The sequence below is a fragment of the Typha latifolia genome, chromosome 1 (assembly GCF_019914945.1).
Source record: "Typha latifolia isolate L0001 chromosome 1, TyphaL0001v2, whole genome shotgun sequence".
Lineage (NCBI taxonomy): Eukaryota > Viridiplantae > Streptophyta > Magnoliopsida > Poales > Typhaceae > Typha > Typha latifolia.
In genome coordinates, this window is record NC_133086.1 from 23,188,665 (window position 1) to 23,210,061 (window position 21,397).

Consider the following 21,397-nt stretch of genomic DNA (forward strand, 5'->3'; position numbering starts at 1 on the left):
AATGGGTCAATTAGGATCCCAAAATTCTTTAGCTCGTAACGGTATAATATGCATCGAACCTGAGATACACGTATATAACCAAACCACAACCACATCCACTGGACCGTTGGGGCCACGTCATCATGCATTCAATACAGCCGCCAACTTCATCTATAAGTGTTCCTACCGAAGTCGTCCACACCGGCAATAGATTTACGTCTTTTTTATGGAAACATTACACCACACACCCTGCATTCCATGGATTTGCGATTTACACCCTACTTTTTTGTTATTTAAAAAAAGTTAGATGATAGGATAGGATAGGATAGGATAGGATAGGATATTTTTTACAGAGTTAGATTTCCATTTTATCAATTACTTACTTGCTTTAAAAGGAAAATTAATAAGAAGTTAAGCATCCATTAATCAACCAATCCAAGCCGTCTGATTACTTGTCCGCAGCAAAACCACGTCAGCAGAGACGGAACACTGGATCGGAAGTATCGTATCGCGGAGCCGTCCCTCTCTCTCTCTCTCTCTCTCTCTCTCGTCTTGGGGAAGAAGAAAAGGGTAGAAGGGTATAAATCCCCACCAATTCTTGGGCTTACGGATTCAAGAAATTCAAGAAAACCCCGGGGCTTAGAAACACCAAGGGAGAGGAGAGGAGAGGAGAGGAGAGGAGGAGAGAGAGAAGAAAGGAAAAAGGGAAGGAAGAGAGAAGATGCATCTCTACAACGCATGGCTTCCGCCGCAGGTGGCGGAGGAGACGAAGAAGGAGGCGGAGGCCTTCGCCTCCGTGGTGCAATCGGTGAAGGATTTGTGGCGGCGGGACGATTCAGATTCGGTTTACTCCACCCTCAAGTGGATCTCTGTCATCGACCTGTGAGCTGATCCTTTCTTTCCCTGTCTCTTTGCGTTTGATCTTGATTTTGGCCATATTTCTTGGAGTTTCAGGGGTTTAGCTCGCTCCAAGTTCCCTTCGTTTAGGTTTTTTTTTTAAAAAGGGTTTAAGAGCTTCGCGTTACGTCTGATTTCTTTTTGGGTCTGAAGTCTGGTGTTCTTTGACCGTTGACATGAATTTTGATGCTTGACTACTTTCATAAAGTATTTAATTGTATATAGGTGGTTATTTTCTGTTTCTTGGATTCACATCTAACCGGTTTTAGTTCTTCCGATGTATGGTCTTCTTTGATCTTGCTAACCTCATTGATGTTAGTTAGATGCTACATACAACCTGTGACTTTTACTATCTGAGGAATACAATTCTGTAGTTTTTCTTTGATTCTGTCTTCCTGATGAGAACTGTTTCTTTTTTTTGAGTAGTTTTATAAAAGCAAAGAGTGAAATTTCTCTAGTAGATGTGAAGGAACTTGTGGAGTTTGGACTGGAGTTATTTCAGGCATCACAAAACAAATTGTACGCTCAGGTATGCACGATGAACTCGGGGCCCAGATGCATATCACTTTTTCTTTTTTTAAAATTTTCTTGTGATTCTGAGGTTTGTCTACGTTAATTAGGTTAGATGGGGAAGTATCATAGTCAAACTTTTAAAAAAACATGGGAAGAAGTTATCGCTCAGCATTCAGTGGAGGCCGTTCTATGACACTTTGACGCGTACTCATTTTAAGAGGTAACCATTTAGTGAACACATCTTTGCTTCTTCCATAATGAGTAGTTTACATAGTGTTTATTATTGAGTTTGCCGGCAGCTTTAAGACATGAAAATGTTGCTTTATTTGGTTCAACTGGTTTGCAAATCTTTAACTGTTTTGGGTTTCAACATAGCTTGTACTCTTTTATAGAATGGAAAAACCATCCCTTCCTAGATATTCTATCCCATTTGGTACCTTGTGCAATACACATTGCCTGAATGAATGAGTATAGTGTGCACTGCAATAATCAAGCATGCCATCCTAACCTGGTTTCCCCATTCATCCCATTGAATAATGACTTGAGGAACAGGACGGAACTTGTTCTTATTCTTATATTAATCCTAGAAGCTAGTGCCAGCCTGCCAAGTAGATTTGACTATTATTACATTGGCGCATTCTCATTGATACAAGACCTGATACTTGACATTAGATAGAGTTCTTTTGATAGGAATAATGTTTAACTGGTTTTTTCCATGCCTAACTTGTCCTCTAGTCAGTAGGCCAGGAATTCTGAGCGTCCCATCAATACTTTGTACCTACAATGGAATGGTTTTTATACTTTCATTAAGTATCAAATTCTTTGATGTTATGGAACTTAGTAATACTTTATTGTTGCGGATTCCTTAAGTTGGACATGAGAGTACATTGTATGGTTACAAGATGATGAAATAATTTTGAAGATTAAGGGAATTCCTGGATTGCAGAGTTGGGGCTGTTTTCTGGCTAGTTGAAGTCATCCCAATGCTCATTGCCATTTCATCTACATTATTTGTATACAATAATGGTCATTTCGTGGAATAAATACCATTTGATGCATTTTCAGTTGTTATGTTTATACTTTCCTTTGGTCTTTTATTAAGCAGCTAATCACTAATGTATTTTATGGTCAATTATATCGATGTAAAAAATAAAACTATGCGCTTACTAATTACTATTCTAAACAACTCATTGCAGAGAAGAAACATTGAATATCTTTTAATTATCAACACCAGTGTTTAGGAGCAAATGCATTATGAATTTTGCCTTCTTTCATCTACTCATGTCCAGAAATATTGTCTCATTTCAGTGCTTTTCAAAGTGAAGCTAGCCTTTCTTGCGATGGTTTGTTCATTAATTGCTTCTTCAGTTTTAATTTCCTTTTTAACTTGAGCTTTTTTATATTAAGCAGAAATACAGGCCCTGAGGGCTGGAGACTGAGGCAAAGACATTTTGAAACTGTCACAGCTCTTGTTCGATCTTCTAGAAAGTTTTTCCCTGCAGGTTCAGCTTCTGAAATTTACTCGGAATTCAGGTATGATCTTTTGTAGTTTTTCAGTTTATGTTCTGCTTCAAAACAGTTTTAGTCTGAAATCGTGTTTCTTCAAACTTAACTTGTGGGTTCAAGTGATTTTTTCACATTTCAAGCACATATTCATTGTTTCACGGTGTTAGATTAAATTTAATCATATATACATGTACTTTGACAAGAAAGCTTTGTAATCTTCTATTCTCTAGACCAGTCTATAAGCTCTTCCTTCCCTTTCTCTGTATATATCTATCTACTGGTTGATGCTCACTATTTGATGATCTTGTAGTCATTATGTCTCAGATTTCTATGAAAAGAAAAATACCACCATCTGCAGAAAATATAAGTGCAATCAACTGAATCATTTGTATATCAATGCCTAAACCTGCTTAGTCAGTTAATGCTCTTTGCTTTATTAATCTAGTATGTCTTCTGAACTATCTGGCAGGGTTTTAATGGAAAATCCATGGCATAATTCTGCCTTTGAAGGTTCTGGATTTCTAAGACTCTTTCTTCCAGTAAACAAGGAGAATCAGAACTTCTTTACAAGGTGCATAAACTAACTACCTGAAGGAGCTAATTATTCTCCTTTTCCTTTTCTTGAAACTATTAATTTCTTTTTCAATGATTGTGTTGGCAGTGGTTGGATTGCAGAGTGCCTTGATCTATGGGCATCTATACCAAATTGTCAGTTTTGGGATATACAGTGGTCATCTATTATTGCACGCTGTACAAAGAGTTGTAGGTCAATTGACTGGGAAGACTTTTTGCCAGCACTTTTTACGAGATACTTGAATATGTTTGAGGTTAGAAAAGTTACACTTGATGACTGTTTGATTCTAACCAACATAGTTGAGCAATAAAAAAAGCTAGATCTGTATGTCTTTAGTATTTGCTTCATGAACTTCCATAACTTATTTGCATAACACATCATTTGTTTTTTTTTTTTTGTTTTCTTGTTGGGCCAAACTTTTGGCTTATGTGGATTGATAAGTCATTTGTTGCCAGTACTTTGGAAGTCAAATTTTGGTTTTGGTCCCTAAAATAAACTGGAATTTTTTGGAACTTTGGCCGATTTCAGCCATTTCAATCATGGCTTATTGTTTCAGACTTTCAGTTTCACTCTTTGTTAATATATGAATGTTAATCATCTCCATTTGCTACAATGGCATATTTCCCCACCAAATATAACTTAGGTGGATTATGCAAATACTGGAGGCAGTTACCAGCCAACTACCACTGCCTGTGGTGGTGGCAAGCAGAATGACCATTATTGGCAGTGAGATCTTGCTATTACGACATAAGAAGAAAGTAAGAAGCCCAAAAAAGTCCGCAAGTAAGCCAGGGTTTATATACACCTTCTTTCACTGGAGGTCAAGGTTTATTCTTGCTTGAAACTTTTCTATTTCCAGAAGCCAAATTCGAGCCATCTATAGAGATTCCTCCTCTTTATACAATCTGAACTACATGAGAATAAAAGTGAGTCACTTTGTTGTTACCTTGTAGTATGTGTAATTGGTGCACACATATGGCCGCCATCATGCTACCTTGGGTGCATCAGACTTTCCAGCACTGGAGTTAATTGTTATTGTGTATATCTTGCTTCCTTAGATCTTATATTGTTTAGAGTGCACCTCAACACTCTTTTCTTGTTGAAAGGTGCCCTTACAAATTTCTATCTATGCTGAAGTTTAGCCTTATAAAATGTTTTTCATCTAGAAAAAGAACTTTGTTATGTATGCTCCACATAAGTATGTAGGTTACAATTTTATTCATCTGCAAGTAGTGTTATGTGCGCTAACTTTATGTTCTTTTTTTCTTTTCCTTTAGGTTCCTGTGTCAAATGGGAATGGATCATATCCTTTTCCACTGGAGGTCCCCCGGAATATGAGATTCTTGTTTTCCAGCAAGACAGGAACTCCTGCCAAGGCTATCGCAAAGTCAATTGTAAGATTTACTTTTCTTCTTTGTTTGTCTGTATTCAGAAAACTTATAGTGTCTGATTTAATTATAAGGTTATATGGCACAAAGAACAATTAAGTTGTTTTATCACACATTCTACAAGTAATATTCACAGGGAGTTGTAAAAAAGATTTACATGGTTTCTCTTTCCATGACTGACCTGCATGGATGGGACCTTTTTTTTTCATAATGAGGGAAAAAGAACTAGACTACAGTACAATGTAAAGCCATGAAAGTGAAGTAGATTTTGAGTCCTCTCTAACTATTTATTTAGCTACATAACACAGTCCCTATTTTATGTAAGGATGGTCACTCTCAGTCTTACGATCTTATCTATTACCATACGTTGCAGGTTTATCTCCTGAAGCCTAATAGTATGGCACAAGTGTACTTTGAAAGATTGGCAAATCTGTTGGAACAGTTTGTTTTCTCACCTTTTTATATCACTCATGCTTGTTGAGCAATATCTGCTTTCACATTACTGTAATCAGCACTTCTTAGTTGAAATATTTGGTGTTCTAGATATTACCATCCTTCAAATGGAGGTCGTTGGACTTACTCATTGGAGCGATTCTTGCGGCATTTGATAGTTTTTTTCCAAAAACGCCTTCAAAATGAGCAGTGGTGAGAAATCAATTTAGATGTCAATACAAGATAACTTGAGTTCCTTCACTCTGCTGAAAAATGTTATCGAAATGCAGTAAAATAAATGATGGCAAAGAGTATGAATTCTGTTTGGGGAAGTCAGAAAGAGTTTGTTTTGTCAAAGTGATACTGAAACTAATGGATCGTGGTCTGTATAGCAAGAACGAATCTCTTGCCGAAACAGTTTCAATTGTAACTTCATTTCTGTCATACATCGAGCCCTCACTGGTTCTTCCATTTATTGCTTCGAAGTTCCAACTTGCTTTAGAGACTGTAAGTATTCTTCCTTTCCTATTACTATTCTATCAGTTGAATAATTATGCTGTTCTGATATGTGAAAGTGAGAAAAGGTGGGGGTGTAATTGACTCAGATTTGGTAAGATACTTGCAATAATAGGGTATCTAATGTTGCTGAATTTGGATTGGAAGCAGACCTTAACCAAAAACTACTATTGATATCCAACCCATTTGTTATTCAATAATGTTGGAATGAATCACATTAAAATTTGAATTGGATGTGGATTGGATTTCAAAAGAATAAAGAACAAATTGCTAAGAATGGCAATCATAATTTAAAGCAACAATAACCCTTGTCTTCTGATACCATGTCATCTTGTCAAATATTGTAATCTGGTTATTCTCTATTATATTGTCCAGGATAAATGGGATTATGAGAAATTAGCATAACTCTCAAATGTTTGCATGATACCTCATTTGCTTATTCAACTAGTTAGATAATTTGATTTGAAGTGGTTGAATTATCAATGATGAATCAAATTGAACTACCTATATAATTTAATTCCATGCCATGCAACCAGACATAAATTGTGCTTTAGTTACTTTGATGGATATCTACATAAGGTCCGATCCAAATTAGGATTTGCTCGAATCCTGATGTATTAAAACAAAATCTGATCATTTACTAAATGTGTCAAGACATCTAGATCTATATCTTCTATATTCTAATTCAAATTAGACTCCGTCGGATAAACCAAGTTCATTACACCCCTAACAAGATGAAAATATTTTTATGTTTTGTTACTCATCTACTAAGCTCATGATTTTTTTCTTTATGCTCTTTGTTAGATGACAGCCACCCACCAGTTAAAAACTGCCATCACATCAGTGGCATTTGCTAGCCGTGCACTCCTCCTTTCTTCTTTATCCACCCCTCAATCTGATGATCACGATACAACTTATGGTTTTCTGGATGTTATAATAACATCTCTATCTAATGCGTTACTTGGTATGGATGCCAACGACCCTCCAAAAACTTTGGCTACCATGCAGTTGATTGGTTCAATATTTTCCAGTGTAAGTAACAATTTGTTGTCTATATGCACCCGATTATGAGTAAATATTTGTTTAACCTTACTATTTGTTTGTAAAATCAGTTAGCTACAGTGGGCGACATTGACGATGCACCTATATTTCTACAAAGCCTTAGTTTATCAGAATGGCTAGATGAGTTCTTTTGCCGCTTATTTGCCCTTCTGCAACATCTGGAACAAAACAGTGTCATGTGAGTAGTTAGTTTGGAGAATTGGTTTTCTCATTTTCTTTTTATTCTTTCTCATGTATTGATGACTGGAACCAAGTAGTGTCATGTGAATAGTTGGTTTTTGAGACTACGATTTTGCATGTTGTTTTTCAGGTTTTTCTCATGTATTTTTATAATGGAACAATCATAACCAATTCTTTGTTATCTGGAATTACAGCAATGAAGGTACCCAGACTTCAATCACATCAGGAACTTTTCTTGTTGAGGATACGCCATACTATTTCTGCATGCTGGAAGTCCTTCTTGGAAAATTGTCCAAACCATTATTTAATCAGGTGCTTGTTCTTGTTATTCAGAATGATCAAATATTTTATTCAATCTGATTATCTTTCACAGTGGATTTTTCTCTGTCATGGAACTATTTTTTCCGTTTCTTCTTTTCAATTGACAGTCGCTGAAAAAAATTTCCAAGTTTGTGAACACAAATATCCTTCCTGGAGCTACTGCAGAAGTTGGATTTCTCTGTTGTGCCTGTACTCGGTCTGATCCAGAAGAGGCTGCAGCCCACATTATTAAACCGATCTTAGCAACCATAACATCATCTCTAAGAGGGACTCCAGTTACAGGTTTTGGGGGAAAAGGAGCTTCTAAGGGATCATCCGTTACCAAGGTTTGATAGTACCATGTATAACATTCATCTCATGCGTCATACATTTCTCCATTCTAAGTACAATAAATACACAGGCGACCCTATCACCAGCTCTTGAAACTTCAGTGGAGTACCATCTGAAAGTTTTAGCTATAGCTATCAGTTATGGAGGTCCTGTGCTACTTCATTACCAGGATGAGCTGAAAGAAGCTATTTCATCTGCATTTCAGGCTCCTTCCTGGAAGGTTTTCAACTTCCTTTCATAATTATATTCATTTAGCTTACTATGTATAGTCAGTTAAGTGTAACATTTCAAGTGCCTCTTTTGAAGTTCATTTCAACAAGGGTAACAAAGATATGACTTCATAATTATAGGTCAATGGAGCTGGTGATCATGTTCTTCGCTCTCTTCTCGGAAGCCTGGTCTTCTATTACCCAATCAATCAGTACAAGTATGCACAGAAATTTTGATTTATTGTTAGTAATTTTGACATCTTATTAGATTAAGTACTTCGTGTTAGTGATAATTGTATAAACTAATTATTCATCCTGGCTACTATTTAGACCTTTCTCCTGTCAGCCTGTTGCTTCTATTTTAGAACCATGGGGCTGCTCGAAAAATTACCAGAGCGAAAAGATTGACACATTCGACTACCCTCCTAAGTGGCACATTCCTATTCAAGAAGAGCTTGCATTTGCAAATGAGCTCTTAGACCTTCATTTTCAATCGGCTTTGGATGAACTTTTTGAGATATGTCAGACCAGAATGCATACTGAAGCAGGTAAATTTATTAAAGAAGATTTTCTTTATCCATTATGGATTGATGAAACAGCACCTATATCTAACTCTACTAGTTCTTACATACTAATATAGGTACTAGAATGATTGGCAATTTTATGGATATTATTAACTTAGGAGTAGAAGTGATTCCTTAGGGTGCTGAGGCAACATCTTACGGACTTATTTTGCCATTGATTCCAGTCCGTCACTACATCTCCAAAAGTAGGAAGCTGCTAATATTTCCACATTTAACAAAAAAGAAAAACTTTTATGCAACCCTTTTAGTGTGTTAGCACATGAATTTGTCTGCCATTTTATATTTGAGATAACTTTATGACTTTATGTTTCCTCCAGATGAAAGTGTACTTGTCTAGTTCATCAAAATTTAAGGTGTTATGCCTTTCAGATTTGATTAATGGTGCAGAAACACGGTTGTTCTGTGCGTTTATTCTTTTAATAAGTTGAGGGAATCCTTGGGCAGGAAATGAGAAGGAACATTTAAAGGTGACCCTGTTGCGCATTTACTCTTCATTGCAAGGCGTAATGTCTTGCTTACCTGATATGCGTCCATCATGCAAAAATAGAAACCCTAAAGAGGTGGATAACAGTTACTTTTTAATTGCCGGAGCTATTGGCTCTTCTGTTGGTAGTTCAGAAATGCGGGAGAGAGCTGCTCAACTTATACATGTAGCTTGCAGGTAAAGCTTAATATTCATTGATGCTTCTTACTAATGTTCTTTAAATTTGTTGAGTCTTACTGCTTGTTGCTTATCTGACAGATATTTACTGACAGAAAGAACAGATGATAGCATTCTTCTAGTTCTTGTCATACGCACCATGGATGCTTTGGTAAATTATGGTATGGTTATTTCAGCCAGAGGCATTATATTTAGAGGTTCCTTCAAATTTTGTAGTATTTTTAAATATGATGTCTGCAGGGAGCTTGGAATACGAAGACTGGTCAAATCATGTTCAGGCATGGAAGTTGGAATCAGCTGCTATAATTGAACCTCCATGCAATTTTATTACTGCTTCTCATGCTAAAGGGAAAAAAAGGTCTCATCTCTTAGTTCATTGGAGGGCAGTGTTTTCATTATATTAGATCATTGTCACTATTGGTTTCCATTTTCAGGCCTAGATGGGCACTTGTTGACAAAGCATACGTGCATAATACATGGAGATCTTCGCAAGCATCATATCATAAATACCGCACAGATGGAAATATATCTCCATCAGAGCAGATCATTCTTCTGATGGATGATCTTCTAGATCTTTCTTTGCACAACTATGAAACAGTTCGCTTGTAAGTAAGATTACCTTGTATTTTCTGTCAAGAAACTGTCTTGTATGTTTATCTTATATCATATGATGTATCATTATCTTCTTGATTTAACTAACATTTTGTGTTTAACCCAATTAAATGAATTTCAGGTTTGCTGGAAGATCTCTCTCAAGGATGTTCAAACGCTGGCCATCATTGATTGCCAAGTGTGTTCTCACTTTGTCTGGGAAATTGCATGATCCAAAAATGCAAGAGCATGCTGTGCTGGGTTCTTGCACGATTCTAGCAACTCAGACTGTTCTTAGGCATCTGACGACGGTATAGAGAACTGAGTCTAGTTTGGTTTCCCCTAAAACATATTGTGTTTCTATGATAACATGACTTCTGCTAAATGCAGGATGCAGTATCATTCTCGTCATTTATCATGGGTCTCTTGGCCAGGTAATCTTAGTCTGAGTAAGAAAGTGAAAGTTTATATTATTCCTTTTCTAACTTTGCTGCTTACCTTTTTCTTGTTCCTTTTGAAGCTCCCATCATGAATCACTTAAAGCTCAGAAAGCTATCACTGAGGTACATTTAAATATTGAAATGAATTTCAAATAAAGTCAAAAGATGGATTTATCATCCACCTTTATCTGCATTCTATGATTTCTGCAGCTGTTCGTGAAATACAACATCCACTTCTCTGGAATTCCAAGGAGCTTTTTCAAGTCTTCAGATGGTCAATCAGATAGGCCAGCGTTTTTGGATTTGGTATCTCAGATTAGTTCATTGATTTTTGACACCAATGACTTGCACTGGCGGTACATATTTAATATTCTTCTGATCAGCTTTTCTATATGTCTGCAGGATCTTACCATTTTGCCATTTTCTAGACTAAATTGTTATTTCAAATTCATGCGAGCATTGAACTTTAACTCACTCATTCTTATTTCAAATAGTGGTGTTATGAACTTATGTATTCCTTTTTAGTGGATTGGGACTAACGTGGTGGTACAAACGATACTCTCAGGTACAATTTAATGGCTAATAGAGTGCTGCTTTTGCTGATTTTGGCTTCTAGAAGTGATTTGCATTTGCATCCTAAAGTTATCGGGGAAAATGTTGGTCAGTATATTCTGCAGATATTTATTACTAAACGAAAGATTAATTACATGTCCCTATTGTTACTGCTTACAGGCTTTAACTGCTTAATAATAACTTGCATATTTTCCTTTACTGTGATTCCTTAGCTACAAAGGGTTAATCTTATATCAGGTCATTTTTTAAGGAATTTGAAAAGTCAACTGCCTCAGTCAAGAATGCTTGCAATCTCTGCTCTAAATACCCTTTTGCAAGGAGCTCCACATAAATCCTTAACTGTGGACATGGAACTGTCCGCTGACCATCCTAAAGAGTCTAGCAGTTCATCAGTTGAAGGAATCTTGAATAAAGTACTAGGGGAGGAGGGATTCTTCAATGAGACATTAAACAGTCTGTCCAATATCCATATAACTACTGATACTGAGACTTCAGCTTCTAAAGGAAACCACGGAACATCATCATTTCAGAGTGGGGCAGATAAGGCAATCACTTTTTTCTATTTTGACTTCTCAGCATCATGGCCTCGAACCCCCAGTTGGATATCCCTGTTGGCAGGTGATACATTTTATTCCAATTTCGCCAGGATTTTCAAAAGGCTGATACAAGAATGTGGAATGTCAGTTCTAAATGCACTTCGGACTGCACTGGAAGAATTTTCTAGTGCAAAAGAGAGGTCTAAGCAGTGTGTTGCTGCTGAAGCCATGGCTGGTTTACTTCACTCAGATATAGATGGGCTATTGGAAGTCTGGGATGACTGTATGATGCCTCAGCTGCAGAAGATAATGTTAGCGCCATCTGTGGAATCAATTCCTGAGTGGGCAGCTTGCATTAGATATGCAGTCAGTGGGAAAGGAAAATATGGCACACGTGCTCCTGTTCTGCGGCAAAGGATATTAGATTGCTTAGCTAAGCCATTACCTCTATCCGTGGCAACCAGTATAATTGCTAAGAGGTATTCTTTCCTCGCAGTTGCTCTTATCGAGATATCTTCACATAAGATGCCTCCGGCGGAAGTTGAGTACCATGTTAATCTTCTGGAGGAGTTGCTTGGAAACATGAGCCACTCATCTGCCCAAGTAAGATAATACTTTTTATAATCTGTACATCTCTTTCATCGATATTTTCACTAATTCTCCATAGTAAATGCACATACAATAAGTTTCGCAACGGGATATCCAAGTGGTGTATATTTGTATCTGCAAATTTCTATTCCTGTATACATATTGTACTCACAAATAACAAATATATGTTTAATACATGTCATGTTTATATGCACCCACCCAAAAACGTGTGTAGACTGTAGACCACATGATAGGAGATGGGCAAAATTTTTTAAGCATTATAGATTAAGAGATCTGTGAAGTTGTGATCGGTGCTCATAACAAAACTTTGCATCACACCATTAAAACTATCTATTTTGTGTTTCACTTCATTTCCTACATATGTAGAATATCAATATTTCTTGTCATTTTGAAATTCGTCAGATAATTAATTTTCAAAATTTCAATCTAGAAGCTCCACCATCTATTTACACACATAATTTTTTACAAACATTATTGAGGGCAAAGAGTTTTTTTATAAATTCTTGTGTATTTATGCGCGTAATGCTATTCCTATAGTTGATTTTGTGTGTAGTCAGTCATAGTTCAAGGATGGCCGTGCCGACCACTAGCCATCATTGCACGTGCCGCAATACTTGCCAGTCGTACCACAAGAGGGAGAGAAAAAATTGATGGAGACTAGTAGCGGTTCATTCTTTGTCGCATCGTCGTCGACCTCGTCGCCCATCGCTTGCGTGCCCGAGGTTGCCGATCGCTCCGACGCGGATGCCCTAGCCCCTGGCTTGAGGAGGAAGATGATTCGAGTGGGTTGGGTCGAGTCGATTTCGAATAAAAATTTAAGCTGCGGATACCTCCTCGAGCCAGGGGATAACGCATCCGCGTCGGAGTGATCGGCGACCTCGAGGTCGCTCTCGATGGGCAACGGCGGGCGGTAGCAAAGAGTGAAGCACTGCTAGGAGGGGGTGCTGTGTGACATCCCTCGTGCTACATGGCGGTACATTGCTGGCACAGCAAGTACCGACCGGCATGCCCCATGCTGGTTGGCACAACCATCATTGACATAGTTTACTAGCCTTTTAGGATATACAGTTCCATTTGAACCAGTCAAACCCACAATCTACTTCCTTTACAGCATTGGTATGGTTTTTCTGAATTCAGATGTATATCTTACTAACGCACTTCTCTGACATTAAGTGCTCTTGCATAATGTTTGTCGAGATTCTCTTTAGATAGTAACCAAATCTCAGGCATCCTTTTCTCTTTCCTACTGAAGAAAAATCAGTGGGTAAGAGAATCTCTTTAGATAGTAACCAAACCTCAGATATGTCCTTTTCTCTTTCCTACTGAAGAAAAATCAGTTTGGCTTTTATTTGCGCCAAGAATTATGTATTTTAAGATATGAATAGCCAAAAGTCAAAGCTACTAACTCTATCCATTTTCATTCATTTTTTCTGTCTTATTATTTTCATACTCAATTGGAATTTTTTGTTCGTGTCTTAAATATATAACTGTGAGTAGGTGAGGGAAGCTATTGGCGTTGCTCTTGCTGTCTTATGTTCAAATTTGCGGCTTTTTGCATCATCGGGGTTTAAAGTTTTGCCTGAGGGTGCTGTGCGATACACAAACATGGTCGAGACACCTCAAAAAGAAGATTGGGCTAAACTTTTAACTGAGAGAACTTCCGAATTGTCTATTAATATTCAGAATGCAAATCACTATGACAAGATGGAGTCTGTTGAAGGGTCAACACATGAAAATGGCTTTAGAAATACGGAGGCAGAAGCTGATGTCAAGAGGATGGAAACGGTACTTTGTCCACTTTATTGCTGAAATTGAGATCTCACTTTTCCGTTATATGAAGAAAGAAATTTATTGTCCATTTGAAATCTCACTTTTTTCGTTATTTAAAGAAAGCAATTTATTGTCCATTTTTACAGATGTTTCATTTCATTATCTCGTCCTTGAAGTCTGGGAGATCATCTGTTTTATTGGACATTGTTGTTGGACTTCTTTATCCTATTCTCTCATTACAGGTATGTAGTTCACAAAGAATTTGTGCAGGAAGTTAATCTTACTTTTCTAATTTGAATTACATTGTCTTCTTTCATTTCTTTTCATGTGTTGGTGAGCTTAAGTTATTAGAGAATGGTAATTTTTATATTTTATATTTTTATACTTTTCATCACTTTTGAGCTGAAATATTTTAATGAGCCCAAGAAACAAATTTAATTTGAAGGGGTGGAGTTTTATATTTTCAAGCAAAGATGGACATGACAAATTTGAACTCATAACCTCTGGCTCTAATATTACATTAATTCACTAACTACTTTAAAAGCTTAAGTTATTTAGTTTTTATATTTTAACAATGGTCAATGGTGTGCATACCACTACTTCTAAGATATTAAACTGTAAATAGTTTTCTTTCTTTAATGATTAACAGACATGTTTTGTCATTTTAGCAAGAAAAAAGTTACCAGACTTTTACCAATGCTGTTTGGTTTCATGTGAAATTTTAAAACACTTTCCAGTTAACCCATTGGAGAATAGTTTCACATTCATTTGTATTGTTGGTAAATTAGAGCCATCAGCCTCTCATTAGTCTCCCCGTTCACCTATCTTGTGTGAATTCATAGCGAACTTTGTGTAGGTGACAGGAACACCATTCTCCGTTTAACCAGGCAGCAAAAAAGAAAGCTGTCCTAAATAGTCCAAAATAGAACATCCACACCCATACAGATTAACTTCCCTTATTTCCCGAACCAAATACTTACAAATTGGTCTTCCCAAGGGAGATAAAATATATTTCTGTTTTTGTTCTGTAGATGTACAAAACAAATGTAGCGTCACGCACATTTTTTAGCTGAATAAGTCTGAGCCTAAAAATGTTTACTAGAATAGATATGTTCTTAGATGCTGAAATTGCTGAAATTTATGTATGTTTATTATAAAAATGCTTAAATTTTAAGCAATTTTCACACTAAAATATCACATGAAGCAACGATGGCCGTGTCACAGGCATGGACCATGCCGACCACCGGCCGGCACGGCCGTGCCGTAAGAGGAGAGAAAAAAAAATACTCACCTTCGCCGTCGCTGCTCGTTGATCGCCGTCGCCGTTGCCCGAGCACGTCAGGTGCGCTAGCCCGAGGGAGAAGGAGAGACCGAGAGAGAGTGAGAGAGAGATTGAGAGAGAGAGAGAGAGAGATCGGTTAAAACTTAAGTTGCGGATCCGGATCCGGATCCCTTCTCCCTCGGGCTAGGGCACTCGACAGCGATTAGTGACGGCAACAGGTAGCTCGACAACGAGGTCGACGGCGAGGGCGGAACTATTAGGAGAGGTGCCATGCGGCACCCCTCATGCTATGTGTCGGTACGCCGTCGGCATGGCCATCCATGACATGAAGTACTTTCCCTCCTAAACGCTATCTCCAAAAAGCTTGGAAATTTATCGTTTTTGTCAAAAAGACAATACTGGAAGTTTTAGATGTTCCAAGAGCACCTTCCAGCTATCCTCTACATACATTACACCTATTTAACTATATACTTTGGAATCAAACTATTCAGATAATTATTTAGATGGGATTTACTAGATATCTACTTTCGTCAGCATAATAGCACCACTTTGACACCACTTTGACATTTATTTAACTATAAACTTTAGAATCAAACTATTTAGATAATTATTTAGATGGGATATACAAGATACCTACTTCTGTCAGCATAATAGCACCATTTTGATAATGGAATTCACTCCTGTCCTAAAACCTATATCGGAATACTCGAAGGTAAGCTTTCAGTACTGCAGTTGTAGATGTACTGAATAAAGTCTTGTAGCATGTTAGTTACATTCTTTTACTTGAGTTTTCAGTTTCTCTGGGAATCTGTGATAGCTCAACTGATGAGATATATGGGATGTTGGCAGGAAACATCAAATAAAGATTTGTCAATATTGGCTAAGGCAACTTTTGAATTGTTAAAATGGAGGGTTTTGCCTCGTCCCTTTCTGGAGAATGCTGTCTCAGTGGTCCTATCTTCAATGAATGATCCTAACTGGCGAACCAGATCTGCATGTCTGGCATATATTAGAACGTTTATGTACAGGTTTGCCTTTCTTTTCTTTTTATTTTTGGCTGGTACCATTTTCTTACAACATGTTCCTAACTACCTATGATCTGCTGCAATCTATGTTTCATAATGTTCATCCCTTTTAGTTACCTGATTGCTTTAGAAATCAGCATGTATCAGTTTCATCTTTGAGAATGGGAGGCAAATATAGTAATAGGTAAACAGAGGCTTCACAAGAGTGGAGTGTGTGTGGGAAGGTTATGTTCCCAAGAATGGGAATACAGTTTCATGAGCAGATAACTCGCTACCGAGATTTAGCCATGGCTAGAAAGCAGGGCAGTGCATGGTCAGTAGGGCAGTCGACCCAGAATAGAAATATGAGAAAATAAGGATACATGAAACATCGGAGATTTTGCATTCATTATTCCAAATATGAGAAAACATACTATGAGGCGATTGTTTACACTATACAGCGAATATGAAATACATCTACGGGGGGGTCCCATGATGCATATCCAGTTTTACTCGAATTGCTTTTCTTGTGATTCATAGTACCATTCTTTTTATGTGTTTTCTAATATTTTTCCCAATATTTCCTACAATAAATATTTTACTTTCTGATACACTATGATGACAAATCTGCTTGAAGGTGATACAGTTAGGAATATTGACTGTACTGACCTGTGTAACAGGCACATGTTCACTCTCTCTAGCTCGGAGAAGATGCAAATTTGGCAGGGTATTGAGAGACTTCTTGTAGACACCCAAGTAGAGGCAAGTCCTTCTATTTAACTATGAATCTGATCTGGAAGTGACTTCTATACTTAGCTTCAATGTGAACTGAATTTCCAACATGTTTTATATTCCACTTTACTCAGTTTCATTGAAAGAATGCAAGAAGGCTCATAGGAATATTACATACACATTTATATTTTTTTGATTTATAGTTTCTCTACAAGGCAGTATATTAATTATACTTCTCTATTCCAGTGTACTTTGATAGGTTCTTGTTTGTACTTCTTATCTCGTAGAAAGTTCAGTGAGCTTCAAAATCTTGATTCATGAACAAGATAATAATCCACAAAATGGAAAAACATTTTGTGTATTGTAGGAAAAGAACTGAAAGAATTATTGTCATTTTCATTTTTCCATTGGCATAGCATATTTATTAAGAAAATATCATGCATTGCCATCAAGCTTGCTCTCCCTCTATATTTCCAGGTCAGGGAGCATGCTGCTGGGGTTCTAGCAAGCTTAATGAAGGGCGGAGATGAAGACCTATCAAGAGCTTTTCGCAATCGATCATACAAAGAAGCACAATCTACTCTGAAGAACCGGAAACAGAGGTCTTTGGTTATGAATTTGATATGATTATATATTAGCTTTTCATAATTTACCACAATTTTTTTTTTTGCACACCAAAGTACATGTTACTGGATGCTTTTACATAAAACACACCTGAGGAATAGATATGCAACTACTTTATATCATATGCTGGTAGATACATATGATTTAGACATGCTGTCATTTGGCATGAACTAACTGAAGGATTCTATTTGCAGAAAGTTAGCTTCTGGTCAATTACATGGTGTGGTGCTCGCTTTGGCATCTTCTGTGCTATCAGTTCCTTATGACATGCCTGGGTATGTTGGATGCATCAAAATTTTCCATTTGATACATGTGATTTAATCAATTACTAATAGAGTGCTGAACTGCTGTTCCATAGTTTGGTGAACTAACTATTCTATGTCCAAGTGCATATTGCTATGTGGTTTCTTGATTGATGAGAATGTTATAGGCATATACAAATTCACTGATTTGATGCATATATGGAAGCTCTTTAATGCCTAATTTACTATTTCTGTAAGATGACTGCAAAACTTTAGTTTCAGCAATGGAGTTTCTGTACTAAGACAATTGGATGAGAAGTGTAGTGATCATGAGCAAGCTAATATTTGGCTAAGAGGGGATTATTTTACAGCTGCCCTTATAAAAAAGATGAGGACTCTAGAATTTGAATTGGATGAACATGAGTCATGTTTGGAGAGTGGTGATCTGCAATTTGATGTACATAACATATACTAAGTTGATAATGGTTGTCTGACAAGATTCAAGGCAGGCTATTGTTGCACTGAGGATCCTTTGTGGGCCTATAATAGAGGATGCACTTGTCCGATTGATATTCAGAAGATCATGTAGTTTTGTATACCATATTCTAATAGCATATTGTCAGAAGAAGAGAACTAGGTAAATGCTAATTTTTAGTTATTAATGGAACTGCTTTAGTACAATTTTTATGGAAATGAGAAATGAGAAATGAGAAGAGGCAATAATAGATGATTACACTCTGAGCTATCATGATATGGGTGTTGTAATATGTAGTCTTTGTTCATACTTACGCAACCTCAGATGCATATGCTGTGCCTTTAACCAACCTGCGAAGAACTATGGTATATCCTAAATAGAGGAAAATTCATATCACAAGCAACTCACTGATGGACAGCCAACCATTACAGATAGGGACAAGCAGGTTAGCATGGAGCGTAATTATCTAGACACAAAATAAGTGCTTAACTTTTATGCCTGGGAGCTCTCATTTGTGACTATTTATCATTTGATCTATTTTCCTTCCTTTTTTTCTGTGTGTGCGTGCAGTACCTTATAATTGAGACAAGAAGCAGAAGAGGATAGATAAAATCATACGGAAATGTTTTATTAGCATACCACTTATTGACTACAATGCTAGATAAATATGAAATGATTTCAGATTTCTTAAATAAGTTCCTACTGCTCTTCTTTTATTTTTTAGTTGGCCCTTTTCTTCAGGTTAACAGATTTACTTAATTTGAAGCAATTTTAAATGAACTATTTATCCTCTTGTGCACCTGGCTACATATATGATCTAAGAGGTACCTTGGCCACCTGTGTTCCATTTTAATGGCCGATCCAGTTACAAAATTTTTAGCCGGATTCCGATAGCTGGAATTAATAGCCTGGTTGTTCTAGTTGTTCAATTTCCCAATTCTTTCTAGGGCTTGTTCTATTCTAAAATTTTGGTTGAGACGGAGCTTTAACACTTGTGCAGCTGGCTCCCGGACCACGTAACTTTGCTTGCCCGGTTCATTGGTGAGCCTTCTCCTGTGAGATCTACAGTAACAAAAGCAGTTGCAGAATTCCGGCGAACTCACGCAGATACTTGGAGCATCCAGAAGGAGGCTTTTACTGAGGAGCAACTCGAGGCAAGCCCGATCTATTGCTTCTTTTATGTCATTATATATCTTTAATAGGAAATTTTAGCTAATTTCTTCCTTTTTTTTTTAAATCTCTCGGCAATTCCTTACAGGTCCTTGCTGATACATCGTCTTCTTCCTCATACTTTGCCTAATTTTATCATAAATACTATAATGTCATGAGCGAGGTTGTAAGGATTGGAATATTTGTTAGCATTTATAGCCAATAAATTTGAAGTTCTGATTTCTTCTCTCTCTTCTTCTCTTATTTTCTTTCTTTTCTCCATTAAGTGATCTTGAGGACTTCCTTCACCATTCTTTGTTTTAAACAAGTGGATTCATCAGATCATCACGTAAATCCCACAGCACGCAGTCAGAACCAAAAATGCTAGTATCTTCTTTTCTAGCATCTTTTCCACCCTCGGCCTCTTCCTCGTCATCCTCGTCGCCTTTCTCCTGCAAGCCATCCGTCTGCAGCTGTGCTCGACCGCCGCCACCGGTGCACGTGCTTCCCGTGCATATGCTCTGGCTCCACGCAGATCCCTCAGCATCGTCGCCATAGGTAAGTCCGTCGTATCGAAACTCTTGATCCACTGCTGGATATGCAGCGCACATCTCCGCCAGGCCATCTGATGGCTCTGTCAAGGCGGAGCCCATCATGGTGCCCCATGCCTTGTCCGTGCCGCCGGGCTCTTGCATGATGGCTCGGGAGAGTCCCAGCTTGATCCTCTGGATGGTGTCATCCTTGTCGTCGTTAGGATTCGCAGATGGAAACGTCATGGCCGGTTCGGCTCCCACTGATGTCGTCGGAGGCCCGGCGCCGAAGTCTATACGTTTCTTTGTGAGGAGGTGGAGCATCTCGTCCTTGAAGCAGCCGAGGGCAGCCTCGGCAAGGTGGGCCACTTGTGGCGGTGCCAGGGTGGTGGCGATCTCGGCCATGAGGTGGGAGAATGGCTTGTGGGTTACCGGATCAATTCCCATCCCGGAGAGCTTCTTCTTCAGCTTGGTGTTCCAGTGGTTCTTCACGTCATTGTCCGTACGTCCCGGCAGCTGCGCTGCTATCAGTGACCACCTGGTAAACATACTAACATATTCTTAGTTCGAAATCTTTTTATGATTTGGTCGGTACAGGAAGTGCAAAATATTTTACCTGTTTCCGACGACGGAATGCAATTTGACGATGGTTTGCTCCTCGGACTCAGAGAACTCTCCGTGCTTGAGGTCGGGCCGGAGGTAGTTGGTCCACCGGAGACGGCAGCTCTTCCCGCACCTCTGCAGACCTGTTATCACAGTAAGTTACAAATACTCCAACCTATAATACTGCAAATTAAGCTAAGAGTCCATAGTAGAAGAAGGAAGAAGAGTGCGCATGCTACCAGCGTTCTTGGGTATGAGACGCCAATTACGAGTCCCATGTTGGGCAATGTAGGAGGATAGCTTGTTATCCTCCTCCGGAGTCCACTGTCCTCTTTTTACGTTGTCCTTTTCGCAACATGGAATCCTACCCATCTTGCCTCACTCTTTTCCCTCTTTTTTTTAAATTTCAGTTTCCACAGTGCTGCACTTTTTCTTTCCTTAGGGATTCGGACACCAGCACAGGAATAAAGCCAAAACTATAGGAAAGGGGAGAGGGGAGAGGGGATTCTCTATTGCGGAAACTTTTGAAGGTATACGCATACAGGTGATGCTATTAATATTTGTTTATTTATAGAGAGAGAGAGAGAGAGAGAGAGAGAGAGAGAGAGAGAGAGAGAGAGAGGCCATGACCGAGGAGAGACTTGGGGGGTCTGGGTTCACGTGTGAGTGCATGCAAGGCCAAAGGAGCATGATTTGTATAAAGAATTCAACGCCCGCAGAGTGCGTGAGGCTCCTGGGCAGGTTGCTCACCAACATCGCGCCGGGTCAACCCACTATTCTCTTTCTCTTCTCTCTTGCTTATGCGAGTGGGGTTTTTTTTTAAAAAAAAATTGAGAGAGAGAAATTGGAGGTGATGGAGCTTCTGACTGTAAGAAGCTTCTGCAGATTAGAGTAGATTACAGTTGATGGAGAAGATTCCCTTTGTATGCTTCTTCTCTATAAATATCGATATTACATCTAAAATAGTTGAAATAAAATTTAATATTTTGTATGCTCTTTTGACAGATTTGTTATAGAAATTGCAGGAAAATTTTATAGTCGGTCAGCAAGGGAACTGCTTCCCATTGCTCACACACTCGTTGACC

General features: G+C 38.1%; 2 protein-coding genes across 2 annotated transcripts; one reads left to right on the forward strand and one right to left on the reverse strand.

The window, feature by feature from the left end:
* The first annotated feature begins 470 nt into the window (after positions 1-470).
* LOC140786474 (proteasome activator subunit 4) lies at positions 471-19,422 on the forward strand. Its single transcript, XM_073134935.1, has 35 exons — positions 471-861; positions 1,303-1,405; positions 1,497-1,609; positions 2,800-2,922; positions 3,365-3,466; positions 3,557-3,722; positions 4,747-4,863; positions 5,231-5,298; positions 5,401-5,502; positions 5,580-5,796; positions 6,610-6,837; positions 6,918-7,045; positions 7,242-7,359; positions 7,476-7,694; positions 7,769-7,918; positions 8,049-8,125; positions 8,238-8,455; positions 8,936-9,152; positions 9,234-9,313; positions 9,393-9,510; positions 9,587-9,757; positions 9,886-10,054; positions 10,134-10,177; positions 10,264-10,306; positions 10,394-10,539; positions 10,749-10,843; positions 10,994-11,895; positions 13,399-13,686; positions 13,818-13,913; positions 15,803-15,981; positions 16,638-16,719; positions 17,167-17,291; positions 17,508-17,588; positions 19,031-19,184; positions 19,289-19,422. The coding sequence occupies exons 1-35, from the start codon at positions 701-703 to the stop codon at positions 19,328-19,330; spliced, it is 5,442 nt and encodes a 1,813-aa protein (XP_072991036.1). The 5' UTR covers positions 471-700; the 3' UTR covers positions 19,331-19,422.
* Positions 19,237-20,854, reverse strand: LOC140786481 (transcription factor MYB80). The gene is made up of 3 exons (XM_073134948.1): positions 20,552-20,854; positions 20,326-20,455; positions 19,237-20,247 (listed from the first exon to the last, which is right to left on the reverse strand). Exons 1-3 carry the CDS (start codon positions 20,682-20,684, stop codon positions 19,500-19,502), a joined length of 1,011 nt encoding a protein of 336 aa, XP_072991049.1. The 5' UTR covers positions 20,685-20,854; the 3' UTR covers positions 19,237-19,499.
* Positions 20,855-21,397: the final 543 nt, after the last annotated feature.

Excerpts from the sequence above, each read along its gene's own strand:
- LOC140786481 (XM_073134948.1), bottom strand. The coding sequence starts at position 20,684 with ATGGGTAGGATTCCATGTTGCGAAAAGGACAACGTAAAAAGAGGACAG. Across the intron at positions 20,456-20,551 it reads TCTCATACCCAAGAACGCTG|GTCTGCAGAGGTGCGGGAAG; the intron begins GTAGCATGCGCA and ends CTGTGATAACAG. Across the intron at positions 20,248-20,325 it reads CATTCCGTCGTCGGAAACAG|GTGGTCACTGATAGCAGCGC; the intron begins GTAAAATATTTT and ends TATGTTTACCAG.
- LOC140786474 (XM_073134935.1), top strand. The coding sequence starts at position 701 with ATGCATCTCTACAACGCATGGCTTCCGCCGCAGGTGGCGGAGGAGACG. Across the intron at positions 3,723-4,746 it reads GATACTTGAATATGTTTGAG|GTTCCTGTGTCAAATGGGAA; the intron begins GTTAGAAAAGTT and ends CTTTTCCTTTAG. Across the intron at positions 7,919-8,048 it reads TTCAGGCTCCTTCCTGGAAG|GTCAATGGAGCTGGTGATCA; the intron begins GTTTTCAACTTC and ends TCATAATTATAG.